Raw genomic sequence first — 22,238 nt, 5'->3', positions numbered from 1 at the left:
AATAATTAATCCAAAGTTAATTAATGGTTGATGAGATTTTGTTTTTGGAATAATAAATACATTTTAAATGTGGGTTCTTGTCCATAGTATCATGCATGTTCGAAAAATATATTCCTTTTTTAATACAAATTAGATTAGAATCTTGTCAGAAATGATTATTAATGTTATAGAACTCAACTAGCTAAGTTACAGAGTTGTTCATTTAACCTGCGAGGTCGGGGTCCTATGTGGACTCGAACGATGAGAAATAGCTAAAGAGAGTTGAGGACTGAGATTATATTCCCCATCATCGATCCTATCCAAATATCCACCCCCATCGCCCTACACTTTGATATTGAAACTTGAGTTTTTAAAAATTACTCCTACGAGAACCCAATTCCTATAAATTTCGTACAAAGAATCTCCAACCCATTTCGTGGAAATAGGGATAGGGAAAGTTTGCTCTTCCCTGTCTCAAAGACATCTCTAGTTGTTATAATAAATTAATAATACACGTTGCAACGGTGTTACGACCGTGTTACGACCGTGTTAGAACCGTGCATGTGATGGAGTTTTGCACGGAAAAATAAAAGGAAAACCTCTTTGTCTTTGAGCCTACAAGAAACAAGGCATCTCCTTTCTTTTTTAAAAACTTACAAAGACTTTCTGTCAGCCTCAACGCCGACACCCACCATGTGCTTCAAAAGCCTCTAAAGACCAAATGAAATGCTCCCTTCCCTTACAAATCTTCTTTCCACATTGCCTACAACTTTACGTCTCAAAACCAATTAGAACGAACCCGACTCGATTCAGCTCGTTCGGCTTAATCCCACAGGTTTTTCATAGCAAAACTGTCTAAAAAAACACCCCGAATCGACAATTAGACACCTCTAATCATTACCAGAGTATGAGGCTGCTAAAGAAACAAAAACCAATGGCTTCTTCAATGTATATTTCATTTCTACAATGTATTGTTAATAGTTTGACAACTCTACATATCAGGAAACAAAAATTTGCAAGAGAATGAAAGATTATGAAGCAGAAAAATCGCTAAAAATCGAAGAGTCTACTCGTATGAACATGCATATATCCCCTATCCCTATCACTAACTGCAGAAAAATGGATGAGTTAGCTAAAAACGAATCGATGTAACGCCTGCGAGTATCATCTCCTACCTCAAACAGACTCCTCCCCTAACTTCTCATCATGAGTGCTTCCATTTTCCTTGCTAAGTTTAGATTTTGGGAAAGAGGAGGCTTGTTTAGATGTTTTGGATTGTTGCTGTCTCAAGTTCAGGTAGGTATAAACTGACATGCCCATTATAGCTGTGAACGCGCCACATATACTGGTTTTGCCTGGATCGGCGTTAAAGAGATAGTAGTTCCCGAGAAGGATGACACAGGTTTTAAACTGCCCGAGTACGACGTGGCTGACAGCAGAGGTAGCCCTGTAGATTTCGTGAAACTAAGAGATTAATAGAAGTAGATCATGTATATCTCAACAGAAATGATGTTTGAGTGTTCATCAGGTTAGTATCCATATATAACAAGTAATACTCGAGAGATTTAACAAGTTCAAGCAGATATTGTCCTTTTTGGACTTTTCTTTCTTGACTTCCCTTTAAATTTTTAAGATGCGTCTGTTAGGAAGAGGTTTTTTCACCCTTATAAGAAATGCTTCATTCCCCTCTCCAACCGATGTGAAATTTCACAATCCACCCTTTTTAGGGACCCAGCGTCCTCGTTGGCACACTGCCCGGTGTCTGGCTCTAATACCATTTGTAACAGCCCAAACCCACCGCTAGCAGATATTGTCTTTTTTGGACTTTCACTTCTAGGCTTCCCTTCAAGGTTTTGAAACACGTTTGCTGATGAGAGGTTTCCAAACCCTTATAAGTAATGCTTCGATCTCCTCTCCCATCAATGTGGAATCTCACAATCCACCCCTCTTGGGGGCCAACGACACCGTTCGGTGTTTGACTCTGATATCATTTATAATAGCCCAAGCCCACGACGGGCAGATATTGTCCTCTTTGGGCTTTCCCTTCTAGGTTTCCCCTCAAGGGAGAGGTTTCCACACCCTTTTAAGGAATGCTTCGTTCCCCTCTCTAATCGATGTGAGATCTCACAATCCACCCCTCTTGGGGGCCCAACGTCCTTGTAAGTACACCATTCGGTGTTTGGCTCTTATATCATTTGTAACAGCCCAAGCCCTCCGCTAACAAATATTGTCCACTTTGGCCTGTAACGTATCGCCGTAAGCATCATGATTTTAAAACGCGTCTACTAGAGAGAGGTTTCCACACCCTTATAAGGAATGTTTCATTCCCCTCTTCAACTGACGTGGGATCTCACATAGCATCATAGAAAGAATTGTAGCATAAACTAATCAAAGTGAAACAACGTTGGAAAAAGTGTTAAAATATATTAAGAACAAGTGTGTTGATTGATGAAAAACAAAGATTTCACATACCCGAGTGCCAAGGCACCAGACCACTGAAGCAAGAAGCCTAGAATTGCTGACAGCAGAATAGCCAGAGTATTATTGAAGCTCCAGTTGAAAGTTAGAACACCAGGCGGGTCTAAGAAAGGTATTAAAGCAATAAAACCACACAATGTAATAGGTGTTGTCTTCCACATCAACCTATCACAAAATTTCAAACTTCAGATTCAATCCCTAATAATGTAACATGAAAAAGTGAAAACATAAATGATAAAATGTAGAACATACGCCATGGCTGTCCAGTTCTCCTGCTGTTGCAGACTGGACCAAAGAATCTTATTAACCGCGCTAGGAATGATCCATGCCAATGCAATACAAGCACCGAAGAGATCGAACTGCATATCAGTCACCGTAGCCACAGCGACACCAACAGACACCACGACAAGTGCTAGGACCTTGATGAACAGAGAAGATTTATCAGAATCCAGAAATAAAGGCTAATGGTATATCAAGGCATGTAACAGCCAAAGTCCACCGCTAGCGAAAATTGTACTCTTTAGGCTTTCCCTTCCGGGCTTTCCCTCAAAGTTTTAAAACGCGTCTGGTAGGGAGAGGTTTCTACGCCCTCATAAGCAATGCTTCTTCCCCTCTCTAACCGATGTGGGATCTCACAATCCACCTCCCTTGGGGGGCCAACGTCCTCGCTGGAATACCATCCGATGTCTGACCTTGATACCATTTGTAACAGCCCAAGTCCACCTCTAGCGGATATTGTCTTCTTTGGGTTTTCCCTTCTGGGCTTCCCCTCAGAGTTTTAAAACACATCTACTAGGGAGAGGTTTCCACACCCTCATAAACAATCCTTTGTTTCCCTCTCCAACCGATGTGAGATCTCACAGTCCACCCCCTTTTGGGGCCTAGTGTCCTCGTTGGCACGCCACCCAATGACTAACTTTGATACTATTTGTAACAACCCAAGTTCACCGTTAGCAAATATTGTCCTCTTTGGCATTTCCCTTCCGGGCTTCCCCTCAAGGTTTTAAAACGTGTTTGCTAGGGAGAGGTTTCCACACCCTCATAAGCAATGTTTCGTTCCCCTCTTCAACCGATGTGGGATCTCACAATACATATCATTAACCACATCGTCCAAACCATGATTTGTAATAGAAAAGCCATGATAGCTTTTGAGAGAGTATACAAAAATTTCAGTATATAAAGGGCTTCATTTACCTTGAAGAAAGATACTTTCTTTCCATATAATATAAACTCTGCCAATACAATGGATGGAGTTACAGCAATCTTTGCCATCTGATAAAACCCCACACTGAAGTTGATATTAGCATTCAGAATGTCACTAAAAAACATATCAAGGACAACAGGAGTGTTGACTCTCACCTATTATACTTCAAGCTCACGTTCGCAAGCCCCGTAGATAGCGACATAACTAAACCAAGAGTAAGTAAAGTCGATGAACGAGTCGTCTTCGATAGCGGAGATGCAGGAAGGATAGAGAAAAAGTTGAAAATAGCCATCAATATCCAGCTGATGAAATAGTGAATGAAACTGAGAAATATAGGAAATGTAAAGCCAACAGTTTTAAGCACCTGAAGACACAGACAGAGAAAAACGCCACAAGCATTACCAGCTGCAAACACGACAATCCAATCCAACTCAATCCAATGAACGACAGTAGATAGACAGCGAAATACCAACCAATTTATTCATGAAGATAATACTAACTGCAACAAAGAAATTGAAGGTAAGAGCAACAGCAGGACCACAAGAATGTTGCTGCTGACGTTTGGCACCTTCGGGCGAGCGAAATTTGCTAAATAACGATCCTCGCAAATCCTCCAACGATTTTCCTGATTTTACAAATTTGTCCAAGTTTTCATGATTGAATAACTCAATTAGTATAGATTTCTAATTTCATCTCATACTAAACTAATGTTGGTATGAACCATTCTAAGACACATTAATCCACCAAAACAATACTAAATGGCGAAAACAAAACAATGTGATGATCTTAAAATGGATACTCATTGTCTTGGCATATGCAACATGCAATTTCATTGAGGGCAACCATTTATAATACTTCCACAATAATCACTACAGATCAAAAAACAGAGCAATAGACCCTAACTTAGTGGCTACTCAAGAAACAAAATGGATATCAAACGACCAGATCTGATTAGCTACGAGTACCAAACTCACAAAGCCCTTCATGGCTAGGTGGGTTTATGGATTCTACATGGAAATCATTAGAACAACCATCCGAAATGCAAGGAGAAATCCGCAAAAACACCCAAATTCAAACAAAAAACGAGAAAGAAAGTACCCCTTTGGCCGGCATCGCTATCCTTGCGCTTGAGAATCTTGCGAACATCCTTTTTGAACAAGAATTTGAACATCACGGAAAGACCCAATAGCCGCTGATAATCGCTCTCAGTGGCGGCTGTAAGGAGGCGTGTAATGGGATTCGGCTAGGCTTGAAGAAGAGGGATAAATGGGTTTAAAATGGAGTTGAAATGGGTGTACGGACAAAACATGATTGGAAACAAATAACCCAAAAGCAGAAAATGGGAAAAGGAGGGTTAACCAGTGAAGTGAGTGAGTGAGTGAAAGAGAGGAGCGTTAATGGCGGAAAATGGAAACAGTTGTCTGAGAGAGACGGAGAAATCCACGCGCCTTCCTTCCTTCACTTTCGCAATTGGCGGACAAATTCTTGAGAGCCCCACTTGTTCTTCCCCCTTTAGAATCCTTTTTCCTCTGAATTTATGCTTAAAGATCCAATTTTTACATTTTCTACCTAAAATTATTTTCAACCCAACCAATAAAATTACATCAAAAACTTAATCGATTGAGTAATAGTACTAATCGAGGTCGTTACTCAAAATTTACTAATTTTTAACGGAAAAGCATTGTCGTTCCATTAATTTGAATTGAAAACTTAAAAACTACTAATAGGGTGATTTTTGTAATTTGGCTTTTTTAAGGGGTTAATTGTCAAATTTATTTTACGAGGGTGACATTTTCACAATTATGAAAAAACAAGAGTTCAATTTCTACACAATCTTGCACCTTTGCGATTGAAGAGATAGATCCCAACTCACAATTCGTCGAACTTCACATCGGGAGGATCTTCGAATTCATTCCAGCCGGAAAAATGCCTCCCAAATCGGAATCCTCCAGTCAGATCACTTCCGCCGCCGCATCGGCAGATGCTTCGTTCTCCTCCATCGACCCCATTTTCCACATCCTTCGTATTCTCCCATTTTCCTTCCTCCGTCCGCCGCGCCTCCGTCTCAAGCTTCCGACCTTGACCCTCCCCTCTCCGATGACCGTCTACGCCCTTGTCCTTCTCACTTACTTCATGGTCATCTCCGGCTTCGTCTACGATGTCATCGTTGAGCCTCCTGGCATCGGATCCACCCAGGACCCGACGACTGGATCCGTCCGACCCGTGGTTTTTCTTCCGGGTCGCGTCAATGGGCAGTACATCATCGAGGGACTTTCTTCTGGGTTCATGTTCGTACTGGGTGGACTCGGAATTGTGCTCATGGACCTTGCTCTTGATCGGAATCGCGCCAAAAGCGTCAAGGTTTCGTATGCGTCTGCTGGGATTTCTTCTGTTGTTATTGCGTATGTTATGAGTATGCTGTTCATTCGTATTAAGATCCCCGCATACCTTCGTTGATATATATTAGAGAAATTTAGGATCTACTTTAATCTAGTTTGAATTCCCTTTTGTCTCGAGGAATGGAGGAACCTATGCGATGTTACACATTTTGACATTGTTAATGAACTACTAGGCTGCTTTTGTTATATGATTCTTATTTAAGAGCTCAAGCCTGTCTGCATCATTTCTATGGTTCTTGTTTATTTGCCTTGATGTGGCTGAGCTCTCCTTGCTGAATTCATGCTGTTCAATTGCTTGCTGGTGGTTTATAATTTCATTTCTATGGCTTTTGTTATAGCTTTTTCTATGCATACGACTGATTCAGTAAGCTAAGAACATTTATGAGATCCCACATAACAAAACATTCTTTATAAGGGTGTGGAAGCCTCTCCCTAGCAGACCATTTTAAAACCTTGAGTGGGGAAGTTCCAAAGGGAAAGCCCAAAGAGAACAATATCTACTAGCGGTGGCTTGGATTGTTACAACATTGTTCGGTAGTATCTGTCCAGTTTCCTCAGCTTGTTTAACTTGTGATAGAGTTATATTTCTTCATGTTCTTGTCTCCTTTATAAGATTTTTCCAATGCCCTTTTAAAGCTCATATGAACCAAACTTTTTGCAAAATAACTGAGCTAATGATTCTTTATCTGATAGTCCATGTTGCTTCTTCCTGGAATTTGATAGCTCGATCTTGTAGTTAAGGAGTCCCAAATACCTTTGTCAAATATGCAGGGTAAGCAAATTCTTTTGAACAATACACTGGTTGAAGCTTTATTCTTCATTCAATAGTATTGATTAATCAGGAATGACATGAAATCTCTACTGGATCAATGCATAATTTGGATATATGTTGTATAAGTGATATCTCATCCATATAATGACCTCTTCTTTGATTTCAAGTGACAATGTATGTTATTAGATCATGTAAATTACATATCTATGATCAAAGCCCTGCATAAAGAACCTTTTTGTAACCCCTGTTTAGGATTTGGGAGTGTGATGTCTCGTCATCATCCCCGTCCCCAACCTTTTTAGAACTCAAAGACACGATAGTACGACCTATATAATAGATCCTGTTCAAGTAAGACAGTCTCATTGGACCGACTTTTGTACCACTTTTGTACCACTTTTTGATGAATGAATTTCTCATGTCTTTTAGATTGTAGCAATGTGGGGGTTGCTGCATTTTGAATTTCTCTTAACGGAGAGTGTCTGCGCATGTGTTTTGATTCAGCTCAAAGTTTGAATGAATCGTGTTGAATTCCATTATTTGCTTGTATCATAGAGTTGTGTGTATGTTTATAGTGTTCGATTTGCATTTTTAGCTCTTGCATTGGATATCAACTTGAGTGAAAATTTGAATATTTGACCTGATTGTTGATGCAAGTTACAGTTTATAGGCTGGGGGTGTTGGTTTTCTTATTTTATGTCAGTAACTTACCAGCATTCCACCTTAAACAACATCCTTAAACATTCAAAACATTCTTAAAACAATACTTCATACGTTAATCCTATGAAGCAGAGCAGACAACACAATTGTTGGCAAAAAGGAACGAATAGCTTACATCATTTCCTACCATTGTCTTTTACATTTACATGACCCATTCAACCCTTCCTACCTCCAACCCTATTTTTGCTATCATCTGTAACTATAACACAAATATTATACCAACTCTTAGCTTTCTCACTTCGAGAACGTATGCCGGGGCGAGAACAGACGGCGCGGCGAGAACATTCCCATGTATCTCGGTGATGCCAGGCCGTCGATGGATCGATACTCTGGCATGATGAACCCCTCTTTCTCCTCTCGGCTCACCCCATTCCCTCTGCTGTTGAAAGTTCCATACTTCACCAATTTCCCCACCCATGACCTCTTCTTATGTGATCCTTTATGCACTCCGTTCATCCTGTCGCTCAAGTACATCCTCACTGCGTCTAAACCTTGCTCGATCACCTCGGGCGGGGGCGATGCTAGAGGGTTGCCTTCAACGTTGAGCTTCTTGAGATTCTTGAGGCAGCCAATGGAGTCTGGGAGGGAGGTGATCTTGTTGTAGCTGATGTCAAGCTCGACCAAGGAGATGAGGAGCCCAATGGAGTAGGGGAGGGCTTGGAGGTATTGAAAGTTTTGGCTTACGTTCAAGACTTGGAGGTTGATGAGATTCTCCAAGTCGTCGGGGAGTGACCGGAGGCAGTTGAGGTGCGTGTCGAGCACGCGGAGGGAGGTCAAATGGGAGAGCGAGTGGGGGAGGAAATCAAGCTTGTTAGAGTTGACTGCTAACTTCTTGAGATTGGTCAACTCAAAGCCTATGGTGTCTGGAAGCCTGGTAAGCTGGTTGAAGTTGGCATGCAACTCTTCCAATGACCTGTCATCATGTACACGTGGCATGCTTTACTTAAAATTCCAAGAATTTCAATACTAAAAAGTAAATTAATTTTCATTCAACTAAATTATCATTTTGAATAATATTAAAAAAAAGAAAAAAAAAAGGCAGAGATTTAAATTTATAAAATATTGAATTTATTATTAATAACTATTATAAAGTATCACGTTGGAAAAGTTGCGTAATAAATGGAAACAAAGAATTATTTATTTATTTAATTATTTTAAAGTCTCTAGTCTTTGTCGCTTTTAATAAATAAAAAATAAGCATTAAATGTGATTTCTTCTCCGCATCCGCCGCTACTAAATTCAAATCCATAGAAAATAAGCATTGACAAATTTCCTTTATCTTCTTTAAATTTTAGTCGGTATTTTTTAATAAATTTATAATATTTAAATTAATAAATATTTTGGTGTAGAAAAATAGTTTTAAAAAAAGGAGTAAAATCAATTATTAATTAATGATAAATTATATAATTCATTAGAGATTTTTTGTTTGATCTGTTCTGTTAATTAATTTTTAATTTTATTGTATAAAAAAAATTCCAATTTTCTTTTTAATAATTGGAATAAGAAACTTAATTAATTTACTTGCCGGCGTACGCTTCTGATCTCAGGCCATCAATTTAAAGCTTAATGATAATTTTTTTTCCTCAATTTTTTTTTTAAAAATGTAATATATTATTGTTTAATTATACAAAATGATGCGAAGCAAAAACATGGAGGTGTTTATATATGAATCTCGAGAGACGAAAGTTACCTGCAATTTTCAATCGTGGAAGGAAGAGAAACGATGAGGTTACCAGAGACATTAAGAATCTTGAGTTTCGAAAGACACCCAATAGAATTCGGAAGAGACTTGAGTTGATTCGAATGCACATCAAACGACACCAAATTCAACAACCGAGCCGTTAACGATTCAGGAATTACCTTCAAAACCAAAAACCCTGATATTAAAAATCAACCAATATTACATCAAAAGGAAGTCGAGGCAAGCGATAAGCCATCGACAACGGCACCAAAGTCCAAAAGAAATAAATGGAAGTATTGACTAAATGGGAGGGATAAGGATAAGGATAGGTATTGAAATGAAGAACATGGGTATGGGTATGGGTATGGGTTTGGGTTTGGGTTTGGGTTTGTACTCCTCATCATCATTCCCTAAATTAGGATTTACCTGAAGATTGTTGTTGGAGAGATCGAGATGCGAAATTGAAGCGAGATTGAGGGTTGGATTGGGGAGAGATTCAAGAGATAAGCCACTCAAATCCAAATCCACCATTGCCAGAGCTTCATCGCAGTCTTCGCTATTGTTCTTGGATGGGCGCCATCTGTTTAGCTGCTGCGGCTTCTTCTGGGCCTGAAAATGGTGCCCTGGTTCGTACATCATCCTCGGTTTTTTTTGGGTTTGGTTTTTGCGGTGAAGAAGATGAGAATTTATAAAGAAGGAAGGACGTACGGAGGAGGGAAGTTAAGTACGTGACTGACGTTTCCTCGATGACCGACGGATCTATTATTATTATTTATTTATTTATTTATTTATTTATTTTAGTTTCGAATATCTCACTAATTTTTTTAATTTTGAGATTAAAATATAATTTTTTTTAAATGTTTTCATTTTATGTGGAATAGAATAATGGAATGGCGTTTCTTACTAGCCAACTTGACAAAGTCAACCCTTTTGTCCTTCCCAATTTCTCTTTTTAATTTTTTTATTTTTTAATTTTTTAATTTTTAATTCTCACTCATATTTATGGAAAAACAAATCATTCACTTTTTTATTCCTTTTTATAATATTAAGTTTCTCTACAAAATTATTTTTGTTTTTGTAACCGACCGATTTTACTCGTTACTTATCATCATCAGCTTACGTTTTGTTCCCCTCTAACTTATGTGAGATTCACAATCCACTCCCATTGGGCTCAGCATCCTCAGTGGCACATCGCCCTGTGTTTGGTTCTAATACCATTGTAACAGTCCAAGACCATCTCACAATGCACTCCCTTGAGGGTCTAACATCCTCACTAGCACATCACCCCATGTCTAATTTTGATACCATTATAACAGTTCAAGACCACCACTAGCACAAACGTGTCTACTGAAGATAGATTTTCATTTTATGTAATGATAGCATTAAAAATCTCAAAAGGCTAAATATAAATTTTAAATTTAATCATGAAATTTATAATACATTTATAATTCTAATCATTAAATCTATTATTTTATAAAATAAAAAAAATTACTCATATATTATCTTGATTATCTTGATGATGTATGACTATTAATATATATTTTTAAAAGATAAAGAGAATTTCCACCCTAATCCAGACAAGTTTTCACAACAAAATATTCGTCTCAATTCAAATATAAAAGTCAAGAGAGACAATGTCATCCATTCTTATAAGCAACCCGTCTCATCATACCTCTAATCTCGAACGAAAATTCTTTTTATTTTTTAATATTATATGTTAATTATAAGCAGAACTCAAACTCACCGAACACAACAACCAGATCGACACATGTGACAAAATTCGATATAGATTGAAATTAAAAAAATCGAACAAAGTAATATAATATAATATAATCGAGATTAACGGGAAATTTGGTAATTAAAAGGCATAATTATTGAATTACATGAAGAGTCAACCATTTGAATTGAAAAAAAAAATAAAAGGATTTGGTGTAACTAATTAGTATTTTATTAAAATTGGTACAATAGGTACGGTTCTAAGCACATGGATAAGCTCCAACCAAGCTTCTATATATTATATTATATTATATTATATTTATTTATTTTATAATTAAATTGGTCAATTTGTTCCCTCCTTATTTTATGCAAATTTCGTGTAATATTTATTACGTGGAGTGAGCTTCAAATTACTCTATTTTCTTACTATAATGTTTATGCTATTAATTATTTATTGTCCACTTTCAATTTTAAACAATATTATTTATTTATTCATTTAATATATTTGTCTTCTATTATTCGTTGGAACATACCAAAAAAAAAAAAAAAAAAAAATCTTGAAAATTGAACCATTGAGAATTAATATATTTTATCTTTTAAAAAATACGAAAATTCATGTATTTGACAGATTACAATATGAAACTTATTAATGTAATAAGTCATTTTTTGATTTGAAAGATAATCTATACGTTCTTAGCCCACTTGAACTAATGATCGAGAAGTGAAATGCAAACAAATCTTAAAATAATAATAAATTTTCAAATGAAGCATTAAAAAAGAAGATAATCTACCGTATCAATAGATAACTTTCGTTTATATATGGACGATAAAAAAAATTAAACCTTTTATAAAAAAAGTTACCGTAAATTTTTTAGACTAACAAACTCAGAGTACAAACAAAAATAATTTTAGAAAATTGTTTTAAATTTTGTGAGGTTTTGATGAAAAGGAATATTTTTGAAGTCAAATCCTCATGTTCTTGTAAATAAAACAATTGAAAATTAAAAATAAATAATTAAAAAATAATAATGATAAAATGGAAAAAGGTCAGATTCGCCCGCCCACAGTATCATCAACCGTTTAACAAACCTGTGATTTGACGAAAAAGTCCATTCAATTCTTTTTTATTTTATTTTAATGAAATTCAAATATGGCCCTCACGATACCGAAGGGGGAGGGCCAACATTTATTTTCCAAAATTTAATATATATATATATATATATATTGGTATTTTTATTTTCGATTAAATTCAATATTTATGTTAATATGTTACAAGAATATATTTAAATTAGATAGAAAAATAATATACAAATAATCAAAATAATTATTTTTAAAAATTCAATAGCTATTTGAACTTGAAATTCAAAGCCAAGGCTACAATATCAATTTTACTATTTTAACCTTCATTCATGATTTTTATAAAAAGTATTTCGAGCTATTGTTAATTTCTAAATTAATAAAAAATACTGTTCAAAATTTTAAAAATAATAAATAAATAATACATTTACGTTAGTTTTGAAAAAATATTTATTAAAAATTTTAAAAATGTCCATCAACTTCAAAAATATTTTTAATATTAAAAAAGTTTGAAAATAATAATCCAATAATTTATTTTAGGTAAAGGAGATTAATACTATTTCATGAATATTTTTTAAATATAATATTATTTTTTTTTTAATTTTAAGGGTATATTTAAAATAAAGTTTTAAAGATATTATTGAAAATTTTGAAAATTAAAAATATTTTAAAGACAAAATACAAAGTTTTAAGGTTTTTTTTTTATTTTATTTTTTATTAATTTAGCCTTCTAAAGTAAATGTTGAAATACATAAATACATATTCCAAGAAAGTTGAGACAATTAAACAATTTTATTTTTTATTTTTTTAAAAGGTCTAATAAATTCCATTGAAAATATATTTCACCTACTTGCTAAATAAAAGATTTAAAAAATAATAATTATGTTGTCTTTTTATTTAAATGGAATCAGAAAGGTAAGAGTTTTCAAACTCTTGAATTTGACAATAAACAAAAATACAAAACATTTTTTTTTTTTTTTTGTCTTTTTAAATGTAGAATTACCTTTAAAGTTTGTTTCTTTTTAATTTAAATTATTGAATGACTTTTGAATAAACCAGAAATACATGAATGAATCGATACCATTTTCAAATAAGAGTGATCTGATAAAAACTTTAAAAAAATTGAAGTTATTACTTATACCAACATGGTATATCTTCCTTTTCAAAAACTCAATCATAAAAGCTCTAAATTGAACGTACTTTGTTTGAAGCAATCATATGTTGAGTAGTGTTTTTGAGAAATTTTCTGAGAAATATGTGAGTAAGAACAATAGTATGTAGAGATAACTATATGAGAGATTTCGCATCGATGGGAGAGGAGAACAAAGCATTTCAAAACTGTGGAAACTTCTCCATACTATACATGCTTTAAAAACGTGAGATGGCTATACATAATGAGCAAATAATATCTACGGGTGGTAGTTAGCTAAATATATTTATGTTTTTTACAATAACAAAACAAGAATTAATTACTAAATGCTGTTTTATTATCTTATTTAAAAAAATAAAATAAAAAACATAAGAAACGATAAACGTTAGAAAACAGGTTGTAGATAAATACGGAACTAAAAATATAAAATAAAATAAAAAAAAAGTAGTAAAAACACGTGGATTTGAATATTATTTAAATGGCACTTTTTGTTGGGAAAAAAAGCATAAATTTGGTAAGAAAAAATAATTTTATATTTTTTTTCACTCTTATTTATACAGCTTGCTTGCCCATTATATACAAATAAAAAAATATATAATCTATTTAAATTATATTTTGTAAATTTTGATGCTTACCTAACTTCACCCTTTTCACATTTATTTCTAAATAAAAAAAAATAAAAAAAAAAAGATAAATGGAAAACGTTTTTTTTAATAATAATAATAATAATGAGTGGTGCATAGAGATTTAGACTAGTAGTTATGTACACTTTTAAATTAAACTGACTTGTACATTTTAAATCAAGGAAATAGCTTTTATTAATGCATAATTAACAACCATATTTTTCAAACAAATATATCATTTGACGTGAAATTTATTTGATTAGTCAAGGGTAATGATAATTATGGTGCTAATTATTATAGGAAAAAGGTCAACCATTTAATTCCAATTATTACGTGCGGTTTAATTTCAATGGTTGGTAGAGTTGGCTTGTAAGGTATCATTCATTTCTCTAATTTTAATTTAATCGACGTCTATCAGACCAATGTGTGATAGGTAATTTTACTCTAGTATTATTTAATTTGATAAATATATATCAACATAAATATAATTAAAATTATTTAACTATATATTCAAAATCTAAGATCAACACTTCTTGTCTCGGACTCTGTGAAGTTTCATCACTTAAACATGTCAAGATGTTCGACTATGTTTTTCATGTGAGATCTCACATTAATTAGAGAAAAGAACGAAACAGAAACCTTTCTAATGGTGGACTTGTGAGGTCTACGTAATAGGGAGGGTGCGATGTGCTAATAGGGAGGATGAGCCCCAAATGGGGTGGATACAAGACGGTATGACAGTAAAAAAGCTAGACTCTAAAGGGTGGATTGTGAGATCTACGTAATCCACGTAATGGGAAGGAGAAAGAAACATTTGTGTGAAAATAATATCACTATATTTATAGTTGATAGCTCGAACTTCATAGGAGTTTAAGAATGAATTGCAACAGCCATAATTTACCCTCTCGCGTATCAATACGTTACAAACTACAAAAGACGTGGACACCTCACGATAGAAGGGAAGTGAAAATCTCAGCCCGGAAAAAGGTAAACAGAGTGCAAATCAAGAACATGAAACTACAGGCATCAACTAGAAACGGGTAGAACCGAAATTTTAGAAAAATCTCTGATTGATATAACCAAAATTTAAATCATTCTCAAAGATAAAAATTCCGAAGATAGACGAAGTACACTAATGAAATACCAAAACATTATGAGATTCCAAGAACCAAACTTCAAATGACAGACCTATTGGAACTATTTTCCCAGCTCCCAGCAGAAACTCACCACGAACAAACTCAAAACTATCTTAATTCATCCTTCTGATGAGTTCATTGATGTAGTTTTCACGGTTTCCAGCGTCACCTCCTTCAACATAATGATTTCTCTTCTTCTTCAAACCACCAAGGGGAGCTTTCAGTTTGAATGGCCAGAGGAAATTGTTGGCCTCCTTGAAATGGGGTCCCACTGTCAAAATCTCGTGGATGAGGTCTTCTGCACAAATAATTCCGAACTTGCCAAGACCCTGAACAAACAAACACCCAACAGCAGTTATAAAGGATGGAAGGTTGTGAATAACAATTGGTACTTCAAACTGCTAAACTTTCATAGAACTTAATATAGAATTCCTCCGAGAAACAAACCTGCTCGATGATGGAGTTGTCAGTCAACGGAGTTCTTCGCTTGTTGAGTTTTCCAAAGCCTCTCTTGTAAATCAGTTCTTTCACGCTCTTCAAATTTGGATAGCTGAAAGTATCAGTTCAGAAAATCAATGAGTTAATTATGAACTTTAGATAATCAAAAGAAGAAATCCAAGGGAAGCATACCCATAAGTGACATAAGGCTCCACTCTGTGCAACATGTTCAATGTTGCCTTGTTCACTTTCAAAAAGACACCATTGAAAATCTGCAGATTTGGTAAGCAAGGAGTGAGGTACAAAACAAAGCAAAATAGATGCGAGATAAACATTCCTAGGTGCTTTGGAAGAAACAAAATAAAACAACAACAACAATCTTGAATCAACATCAAAATGTTTAAACAATGCATTGATATGATACACAGAGTTAGCTAAGAGTAAAAAAAACACAAATGCAAATCATTACGAACATGCCAACAGAATGGATGAATATAATTGCTAGCACTCAAAACATCATGAAATAGCACAATCTTCTTCACTATTTAAGATTTAGACAATCATTCGAGAAGTACAATACCTAAAAGAATTCGATAACAGAACAATGACTCTTAATGGAAACAAGTATATGTTTCAAACAGTTATTAAATGGCAAAAAGGCAAAGAAATCTATTGTTCTTTCATACTCGTATTCCTACTAAAATTACTCACCTAACTCAGAAACTTATAAATACCTCAGACAAGGAAACTGATCAGTCCAATTGCAAAAGAAACTTATAAAATTGTTCTTCAGGTTATCAGTTAATCCAATTTCATAGATTGTATAAAATCAGTCCATGCAAAAGATAGAAAGAACCAATTGCAAAAGGAATATATATGAAGACATTGTCTGCAAAAGCTTTTTGTGTGAGATGAGATCAATGGATAAACTCGTTACCTGTCTCAAACGCAGAAGCTGAAGAATCTTCTTGGTCTTGGGGTCAATAGCATTGATACTGAAAATCCAAAAACAATACATAAAAAAAAGAAAGATACAACAGGATTCGAGCAAGCAATCAAAAAAGGTCTTCCGAACCAAATCACTCACCCTCGGATCCTGATGATAAACAAAAGTTTGGCCTCAGGATCTACATAAAATCCTCCCTTGAGTCTAGCCTCGCGCTTCAAGCGAACCAACTCTTTCTGCTGCTCATCATACTCCTTTGCATAGAGTTTAGCCCTGTTAAAGATCAACTTCCGGTTCTCAACATTCTTCTTCTTAGCAGCCTCTAGACCTTTCTTCTCAGCCAGAGCCCATTCCTCGTTCCTCTTTCGCTTCTTCAACACGGACTCCGGAACAACCGGGCCTCCCTTGACTCCTTCGCTACTCATATCTGTAAACGGTAGTACAGCAAAGAGAAAGAAAATACAGTAAGATCGAAACCCTAACACTTCCAAGAAAATACAGTAAGATCGAAATCCTAACACTTCCAACTCAAATACAAAACAAATAAACATAACACAAGATATAAAAAAGAACACCGCACTCATTCTTCAAGTAAGAAGAAACGCATTACATTCCTCGTTTATCACCCTAGCGATTACTACAGATGCTAAGAAATCATGAAATACAAAACTTACGAAAGCTAGGAAAACTGGAGTACTTCCTATAGAACAATAAAACAACGGGAAACAATAGCGAAAACGAGATGAGAAGGAAGAAGGAAGAAGAGAGAGTAACATACTTGTGTTCCAGAAGTTCCTACGTTGGGATCGCGGCTGCGGAGCTCTTAGCGCATAGAATGAGAAGGCTTTAGGGTTTTGTAAGGTTCCTCTGTTTCGAGCTCTGGATAATCGACGGCCCACATTCACCTAAGCTACTTAAATTCAATCCCCGCCGTCGCCATAAGTTTTAAGCGTTTTAACCTACATGATATCTGTTTAAAAAAGTATATATTAAGAGTTTTGTAATAATTAAAAAAAAAATCAATTTATACTTTTAAACTTTCTATCAAATTCTAAATTAACTATTATATTACTTTAAACGTAAAATTTTATATTGGTGTAAATATATATCTTTATTAAATTTCTTCCCAAAAGTGTTAATTTCCGACAATTATTTGTTGTCTTTAAAATTGGCTTGATTTTTCAAAACATAAGTAAATAAATAAATAAATAACGGTATTTATAGATTAATTTTAAAAGATCCAAGTCTTTTCAAACTAATTCTAAGAGATGGTATAAGTTAGTTAGGTGTATAAAATTGGTTTTTGTTGTAAAGATTATGTGTGTTAGTAAAAAAAATGATAATAATTTTAACTCTGTGTGATATATGTTGATATTATTTAATAACTCGATAAATAAATTAAAAAATTCTTAATAATAATAAAAAAAATGGGGTCTTAATATTATCTAAGATTTGAATGTGCTTCTCCGACCTGTAGGCCAATAGGCCAAAGTTTAGAGACCAAATAACATCAATCGCAAACCTCGAAAACCAAATGTCCATCTAGAATTTTGCTCTATAGAGCATTTGGAGACTACAAAATAGAACAATAATAAGTTATATTATGTAAACTATGGAGACCTACAAAATAGAACAATAATAAGTTCAAGATCGGTGAAGGCAATAGCCCAACTTTTGGGTGGATTCCTTCCAAAAATAATGTTCTATAGAACATCAATCAATCCTTTCCAGTTTCTATGCAACTTACAACTATTTTTTCATAAAATGGAAACTTCCCTCCTTCATGATTGATAAGAAGAGGTGAAGAACCATAATCTGAAACAATTAATATGATGATCAATCGTCATCTGAATAATTGAACTTTACTGAGTGAGATTGCAGATCAATAACTCCACCTCGATATGATCCACGCTTCTTCTTGGTCTTTTCGTGTCGAAAATCCCTGAGAAATACATAAATTTGAACCAAGATGTATTGAGGAAATTTTAGTCAACAAAATGTTTTAACCCAATAACAAACGTCAAGTGTAACGGCCCAACCCACCACTAGTAAATATTATTATATTGTCTTCTTTGAGTTTTCCACTCAAGGTTTTTAAAACGCATCTATTAAGTATAGGTTTCCATACCCATCTAGAGAATGTTTCGTTCTTCTTCCCAATCAATGTGGGATCTCTCTTGTTTTCTCATCGACCATTCTTACTTAAAATATTTAACATCCAAACTTTTAGGACATCAGCAGCAGTTACCAAACACCATAGACAAACTATAAGCTAGAACTAAGAGAGAAAAGGGTCAGGGAAAAATACCTTCCTTTAACCTGCCCGAGAGCTTCTTGAGCTTTTGCACCATACCCAGTTTCTGCCCCACCCTGGCCCAATATGATAGATTAGAAATGAGAAACAAAAGATCCTACTGATAGCAAGCTGCATTGCGGCAAGAAGCCAATAATATAGCAAATCCCACCTTCGCCCAGTAAGAATTATCTGCAAGTTTCTCGTCAGAAAATGTCACGGCATCTACTTTCACCCTTTGAAATGCATTAATGGTCTTTGGCTGCAATTATACAATCTTTCAGCACAGTCGATCTTGTATCAAGTGAAAGTGATAAGGATTGAAATTTAAAAGACCCCACTACCTCATGTTCACTGATCTTTAGCAACAAATACAATTTGTGGAATTCAATGGGTATTAACTAAATCTTCTTCCTATCACATATTACATTTTGCCCTTGTTGATTCAGAATCATATCCGCGCTGGGCTGGATGAGCTACCTTCTATCTATCTGGCCTCTGTACTAACTAGTAGTGGTGTGGCTTGCTACTTTCAATCATCAAAGGAAAATGGAGCAAGGGAGAAAGAAGTTGTCCCCTCTTCTATGGTAACCCGCTGCCGGTCATCTAGAGTGCTCCGCCCGCCACCGCATATCTAGAAAAAGAGGGAGCGGGGAAGGAAGAACAACCGTTTGACTTTGGCACATGAGCTGGGGGGTTTGGCTCCCGGCCATCAGGTGGGCTAGTGCTTATCTTATGTGACAACACTACAGAGCGAGTGGCTCTTCTAGGCGGGCTGCTGTGTGACAAGACTACAGTGAAAGCGGCGCTTTCGTGTAACATGCTATGGTCTCAACAACTCGTTCTAAAAAAATAGGATTTTCTTTAAATCAAGACCATTCCTTCAACTGTTGCTACTAAAATGGGTGTACCCGGAACAGCGTTCCGATCTCGAAAAGTCATTTGGTTACCTAATCAAACAGTTCAATCCAAGCCGAAGGCAAGGACTTTTCGCCCTTGATCCGAATAGGGGTGGGAGCATGAACAATACTAAAAATTGATATTCCATTACCAAGTCAACTTCCTTCTCTTTTTCAAACTGCTACTAGAATCACAAAATGCTTGCCATATGCAAATAGAAAATAGGCACCACTCAAGGAGAGAAGACATTTAGAAGCAGAAGAGCAGCTATATGTGGGATTGTAATAGCCTAAGTCCACGTCGGACGGCTAGCAGATATTGTCCTCTTTAGGCTTTCCCTTCAAAGGCTTCCCTTCGAGGTTTTAAAATGTTTATGTTAGGGAGAGTTCCTCACACCCTTATAAGGAATGTTTTGTTCCCCTCTCCAATCGATGTGGGATCTCAAAATCCACCCCCCTTGGGGGCCAACGTCCTCACTAGCACACCGCGCAATATCTGGCTCTGATACCATTTGTAACCATTCAAGCCCACCACTAACAGATATTGTCCTCTTTAGGCTTTCCCTTCAAGGTTTAAAAACGCGTCTGTTAGGGAGAGCTTTCCATACTCTTATAAAGAATGCTTTGTTCCCCTCTCCAACCGATGTGGGATCTCACAGGGATATTTGGCATGCTCATGGAGTTAAGTTATTATGTTTTTCACATAATTGGTGGCCCTATGTCTAGTTAAATATCGAATATTACAATGCCAAAATATAGTTAAATCATCAAAAGATTATTGCATATAAAGAAATTTGACCCCTACGTGATGCCAATATACACATACCTCTGCTGAGCAATTTGAATGTTTTTTCAAAGCTTTCTTTGAAGAAGTTTTCTCTGAAGTTTTTTCAACATACTCATTCGTCTGCTGCGAAAGCTCATTGCTTGTATTGACCTTTGTAGACTGTACACCATCATTACATCCCTTTGAACTTTCTAATTTTCTACGTTTGATATCTTCAGTTTCGTTCTGATCAACGGTATGACTGTCAAGATCTTCAGAAGCCAACCTTTTCCTTTTCTTCGACTTGTCGTTGTGTTCTTCTTCATGTGGTGTCTTGGTACCATCATTTTCATTCGAAGTTTCCTCTGAACATCTAGTCATGAGCTGGTTTGAATTTTCATCACTTAGAAGTCGAACATCCTTTTTCTTCTTTTTTTTGGACTTGACAACATTTTCTTCAAGAGTAGCAACATTCTCTTTGTTTTTCTTTTTCTTTTTATCCTTAGATTTCTTTCGAGCCTCCTCTTGGACAGAATCGGATTTCTCATTTTCTGCAATATCAACAAGAGTTTCGGGAACTGCCTTTTTAATTTTCTTTTTATCCTTGGACTTCTTTGTGGGCTCCTCTTGTGCTCCAGGAGCCCTATCACCCAAACCCTCCTTCACCGTTTCTTCATCTACTAGATCAAATCCAGCCAAGAAGAGATGCACAATTAAAATCAATCATTTCATGTCGTATTGCAAATTTTTAAAAATAATTGTAGCTAAGTTTCCTAAACTGTAAAAACAAATAAATTAAAAGATCGTGGACAATATGAGAATACCTCGTTTATTTTGAGTTGCAATGGCTTGAGTACTGCATATTATAACTTTTAAGTTAGATGAATGAATTCGTATCTAGATCAAATAAGATTCGGGCAAAAGAAATCAATGCATTAGAAATGGTCACTTTTCTTTTGAGTTTAACAAACAAGAATCAAGAGAATCTCTAGTCCTACCATTTCTTTAAATGCATATGGCACATTTCTTCGAGACTGAGCGACAAATCCTTTGAAAAATCCTTCTGCACGAATAGAAACAGAAAAGGGAATTGTTTCAACATAGATAACAGCAGCCAGATGTCAACACTAAATTGATTATACAAGAAATAGAAACTCTGGGCAAAATTTTGCAGCACTTGAGAGGATTAAGATATTATTGCTAATTACTAATTTTAGTAAGCTTGTTCGATAAAAACACGAAAATATGATTAAACTTGAATGCTGTAAGCAAGTTCATCTAGAACAAAACAAACATTTTGGACGAGGAAGTCCATGAATAGCCCATTCTTTAAAAACAATCGATTGGACGCCATAATGGGCATCAAATGAATAAAACTAATATGAACCACCACAGCCAAAAAGTTTCACATCCCCCACAGTGGGTGAAACCGCGAAGAACAAGAGTTCGAAGTACTGACCTCAATCTGCGCTTCGGAACGAAACTTTTTTAGGGTTTTGGAGAAGCCATTGCGCTGCAAAAAGAGGGACACGGCATGAAGAAGAATAGTCCTCTGCTCTGGGTCTAGAGATACGGCTTTAATGGCAGACATGGGGGCTTCAATGTCGTTTGCTTTCTTCGTGGTGTGGTGTGAGAGAAGAACTTGGCGAGGTTTGAATGCGAGAAGAGAAGGACTTACAGAGGTCGTTAGGGTTCGGGTCATACGCTCGTCGCATTGAAGAAGACTGCTGCTTCCCCGCTAGGGTTTATGAACAAGGGCTTTCTGTTATTTTGACTTTTGTTTGACCGTCAAAATTACAAAAATATACTATCAATTTTATATTTTATTATTTTTAAAAATTTTAAAATTTATATTAAAAAACTTTGTTATAATCATCAAATTTTGAGTTGTAGCTTCATTCTTCTTTTAATGAAATTAAAGAACAATAATCGTGCTAATCGAAAGTATCTTAGGCTGAGAACTT

At 35.4% G+C, this 22,238-nt stretch overlaps 5 protein-coding genes across 7 annotated transcripts; 1 reads left to right on the top strand and 4 right to left on the bottom strand.

The window, feature by feature from the left end:
- Positions 1-902: 902 nt before the first annotated feature.
- LOC111473033 (nucleotide-sugar uncharacterized transporter 1) lies at positions 903-5,156 on the bottom strand. Of its 2 annotated transcripts, none has more exons than XM_023118612.1 (7): positions 4,760-5,155; positions 4,135-4,286; positions 3,817-4,025; positions 3,652-3,745; positions 2,710-2,876; positions 2,452-2,622; positions 903-1,426 (listed from the first exon to the last, which is right to left on the bottom strand). In XM_023118612.1, exons 1-7 carry the CDS (start codon positions 4,830-4,832, stop codon positions 1,156-1,158), a joined length of 1,137 nt encoding a protein of 378 aa, XP_022974380.1. In that variant the 5' UTR covers positions 4,833-5,155; the 3' UTR covers positions 903-1,155. The 2 variants fall into 2 exon arrangements, with proteins under 2 accessions (XP_022974380.1, XP_022974381.1); XM_023118613.1 differs by having other exon boundaries at positions 905-1,426; positions 4,162-4,286; positions 4,760-5,156.
- Positions 5,157-5,488: 332 nt separating this feature from the next.
- LOC111473085 (oligosaccharyltransferase complex subunit ostc-like) lies at positions 5,489-6,257 on the top strand. The gene has a single exon (XM_023118647.1). It carries the CDS (start codon positions 5,588-5,590, stop codon positions 6,116-6,118), a length of 531 nt encoding a protein of 176 aa, XP_022974415.1. The 5' UTR covers positions 5,489-5,587; the 3' UTR covers positions 6,119-6,257.
- Positions 6,258-7,549: 1,292 nt separating this feature from the next.
- Positions 7,550-9,890, bottom strand: LOC111473054 (plant intracellular Ras-group-related LRR protein 6-like). The gene is made up of 3 exons (XM_023118615.1): positions 9,657-9,890; positions 9,240-9,409; positions 7,550-8,462 (listed from the first exon to the last, which is right to left on the bottom strand). Exons 1-3 carry the CDS (start codon positions 9,867-9,869, stop codon positions 7,784-7,786), a joined length of 1,062 nt encoding a protein of 353 aa, XP_022974383.1. The 5' UTR covers positions 9,870-9,890; the 3' UTR covers positions 7,550-7,783.
- A 4,947-nt stretch (positions 9,891-14,837) lies between these two features.
- LOC111473079 (60S ribosomal protein L7-4-like) lies at positions 14,838-17,215 on the bottom strand. Its single transcript, XM_023118635.1, has 6 exons — positions 17,095-17,215; positions 16,458-16,743; positions 16,308-16,365; positions 15,563-15,642; positions 15,380-15,482; positions 14,838-15,261 (listed from the first exon to the last, which is right to left on the bottom strand). The coding sequence occupies exons 2-6, from the start codon at positions 16,739-16,741 to the stop codon at positions 15,046-15,048; spliced, it is 741 nt and encodes a 246-aa protein (XP_022974403.1). The 5' UTR covers positions 16,742-16,743; positions 17,095-17,215; the 3' UTR covers positions 14,838-15,045.
- Positions 17,216-17,970: 755 nt separating this feature from the next.
- On the bottom strand, positions 17,971-22,040 carry LOC111473013 (nucleolar and coiled-body phosphoprotein 1). 2 transcript variants are annotated; one of them, XM_023118607.1, is made up of 7 exons: positions 21,734-22,040; positions 21,273-21,337; positions 21,099-21,130; positions 20,335-20,954; positions 18,782-18,871; positions 18,625-18,686; positions 17,971-18,258 (listed from the first exon to the last, which is right to left on the bottom strand). In XM_023118607.1, exons 1-7 carry the CDS (start codon positions 21,974-21,976, stop codon positions 18,153-18,155), a joined length of 1,218 nt encoding a protein of 405 aa, XP_022974375.1. In that variant the 5' UTR covers positions 21,977-22,040; the 3' UTR covers positions 17,971-18,152. The 2 variants fall into 2 exon arrangements, with proteins under 2 accessions (XP_022974375.1, XP_022974376.1); XM_023118608.1 differs by having other exon boundaries at positions 20,335-20,951; positions 21,734-22,039.
- Positions 22,041-22,238: the final 198 nt, after the last annotated feature.

The sequence above is a fragment of the Cucurbita maxima genome, unplaced genomic scaffold (genome assembly GCF_002738345.1).
Source record: "Cucurbita maxima cultivar Rimu unplaced genomic scaffold, Cmax_1.0 Cma_Scf00002, whole genome shotgun sequence".
Classification (NCBI taxonomy): Eukaryota; Viridiplantae; Streptophyta; class Magnoliopsida; order Cucurbitales; family Cucurbitaceae; genus Cucurbita; species Cucurbita maxima.
This window is presented reverse-complemented; position numbering and strand designations above follow the sequence as displayed.

What these genes read in the sequence shown, in the direction of transcription:
- LOC111473079 (XM_023118635.1), bottom strand. Translation starts at nt 16,741, where the DNA reads ATGAGTAGCGAAGGAGTCAAGGGAGGCCCGGTTGTTCCGGAGTCCGTG. An exon ending in TTTATCATCAGGATCCGAGG is followed by an intron (nt 16,366 to 16,457) that starts GTGAGTGATTTG and finishes TTGGATTTTCAG; the next exon opens with TATCAATGCTATTGACCCCA. An exon ending in ACAACTCCATCATCGAGCAG is followed by an intron (nt 15,262 to 15,379) that starts GTTTGTTTCTCG and finishes TTGTTTGTTCAG; the next exon opens with GGTCTTGGCAAGTTCGGAAT.
- LOC111473033 (XM_023118612.1), bottom strand. Translation starts at nt 4,832, where the DNA reads ATGTTCAAATTCTTGTTCAAAAAGGATGTTCGCAAGATTCTCAAGCGC. An exon ending in TTATCTTCATGAATAAATTG is followed by an intron (nt 4,026 to 4,134) that starts GTTGGTATTTCG and finishes CTGTGTCTTCAG; the next exon opens with GTGCTTAAAACTGTTGGCTT. An exon ending in GTGAGCTTGAAGTATAATAG is followed by an intron (nt 3,746 to 3,816) that starts GTGAGAGTCAAC and finishes TATCAACTTCAG; the next exon opens with TGTGGGGTTTTATCAGATGG.
- LOC111473013 (XM_023118607.1), bottom strand. Translation starts at nt 21,976, where the DNA reads ATGACCCGAACCCTAACGACCTCTGTAAGTCCTTCTCTTCTCGCATTC. An exon ending in GTTCCGAAGCGCAGATTGAG is followed by an intron (nt 21,338 to 21,733) that starts GTCAGTACTTCG and finishes CTATTCGTGCAG; the next exon opens with AAGGATTTTTCAAAGGATTT. An exon ending in TGCAACTCAAAATAAACGAG is followed by an intron (nt 20,955 to 21,098) that starts GTATTCTCATAT and finishes GATTTGATCTAG; the next exon opens with TAGATGAAGAAACGGTGAAG.
- LOC111473085 (XM_023118647.1), top strand. Translation starts at nt 5,588, where the DNA reads ATGCCTCCCAAATCGGAATCCTCCAGTCAGATCACTTCCGCCGCCGCA.
- LOC111473054 (XM_023118615.1), bottom strand. Translation starts at nt 9,869, where the DNA reads ATGATGTACGAACCAGGGCACCATTTTCAGGCCCAGAAGAAGCCGCAG. An exon ending in TCTCCAACAACAATCTTCAG is followed by an intron (nt 9,410 to 9,656) that starts GTAAATCCTAAT and finishes TTGGTTTTGAAG; the next exon opens with GTAATTCCTGAATCGTTAAC. An exon ending in TCCACGATTGAAAATTGCAG is followed by an intron (nt 8,463 to 9,239) that starts GTAACTTTCGTC and finishes ACATGATGACAG; the next exon opens with GTCATTGGAAGAGTTGCATG.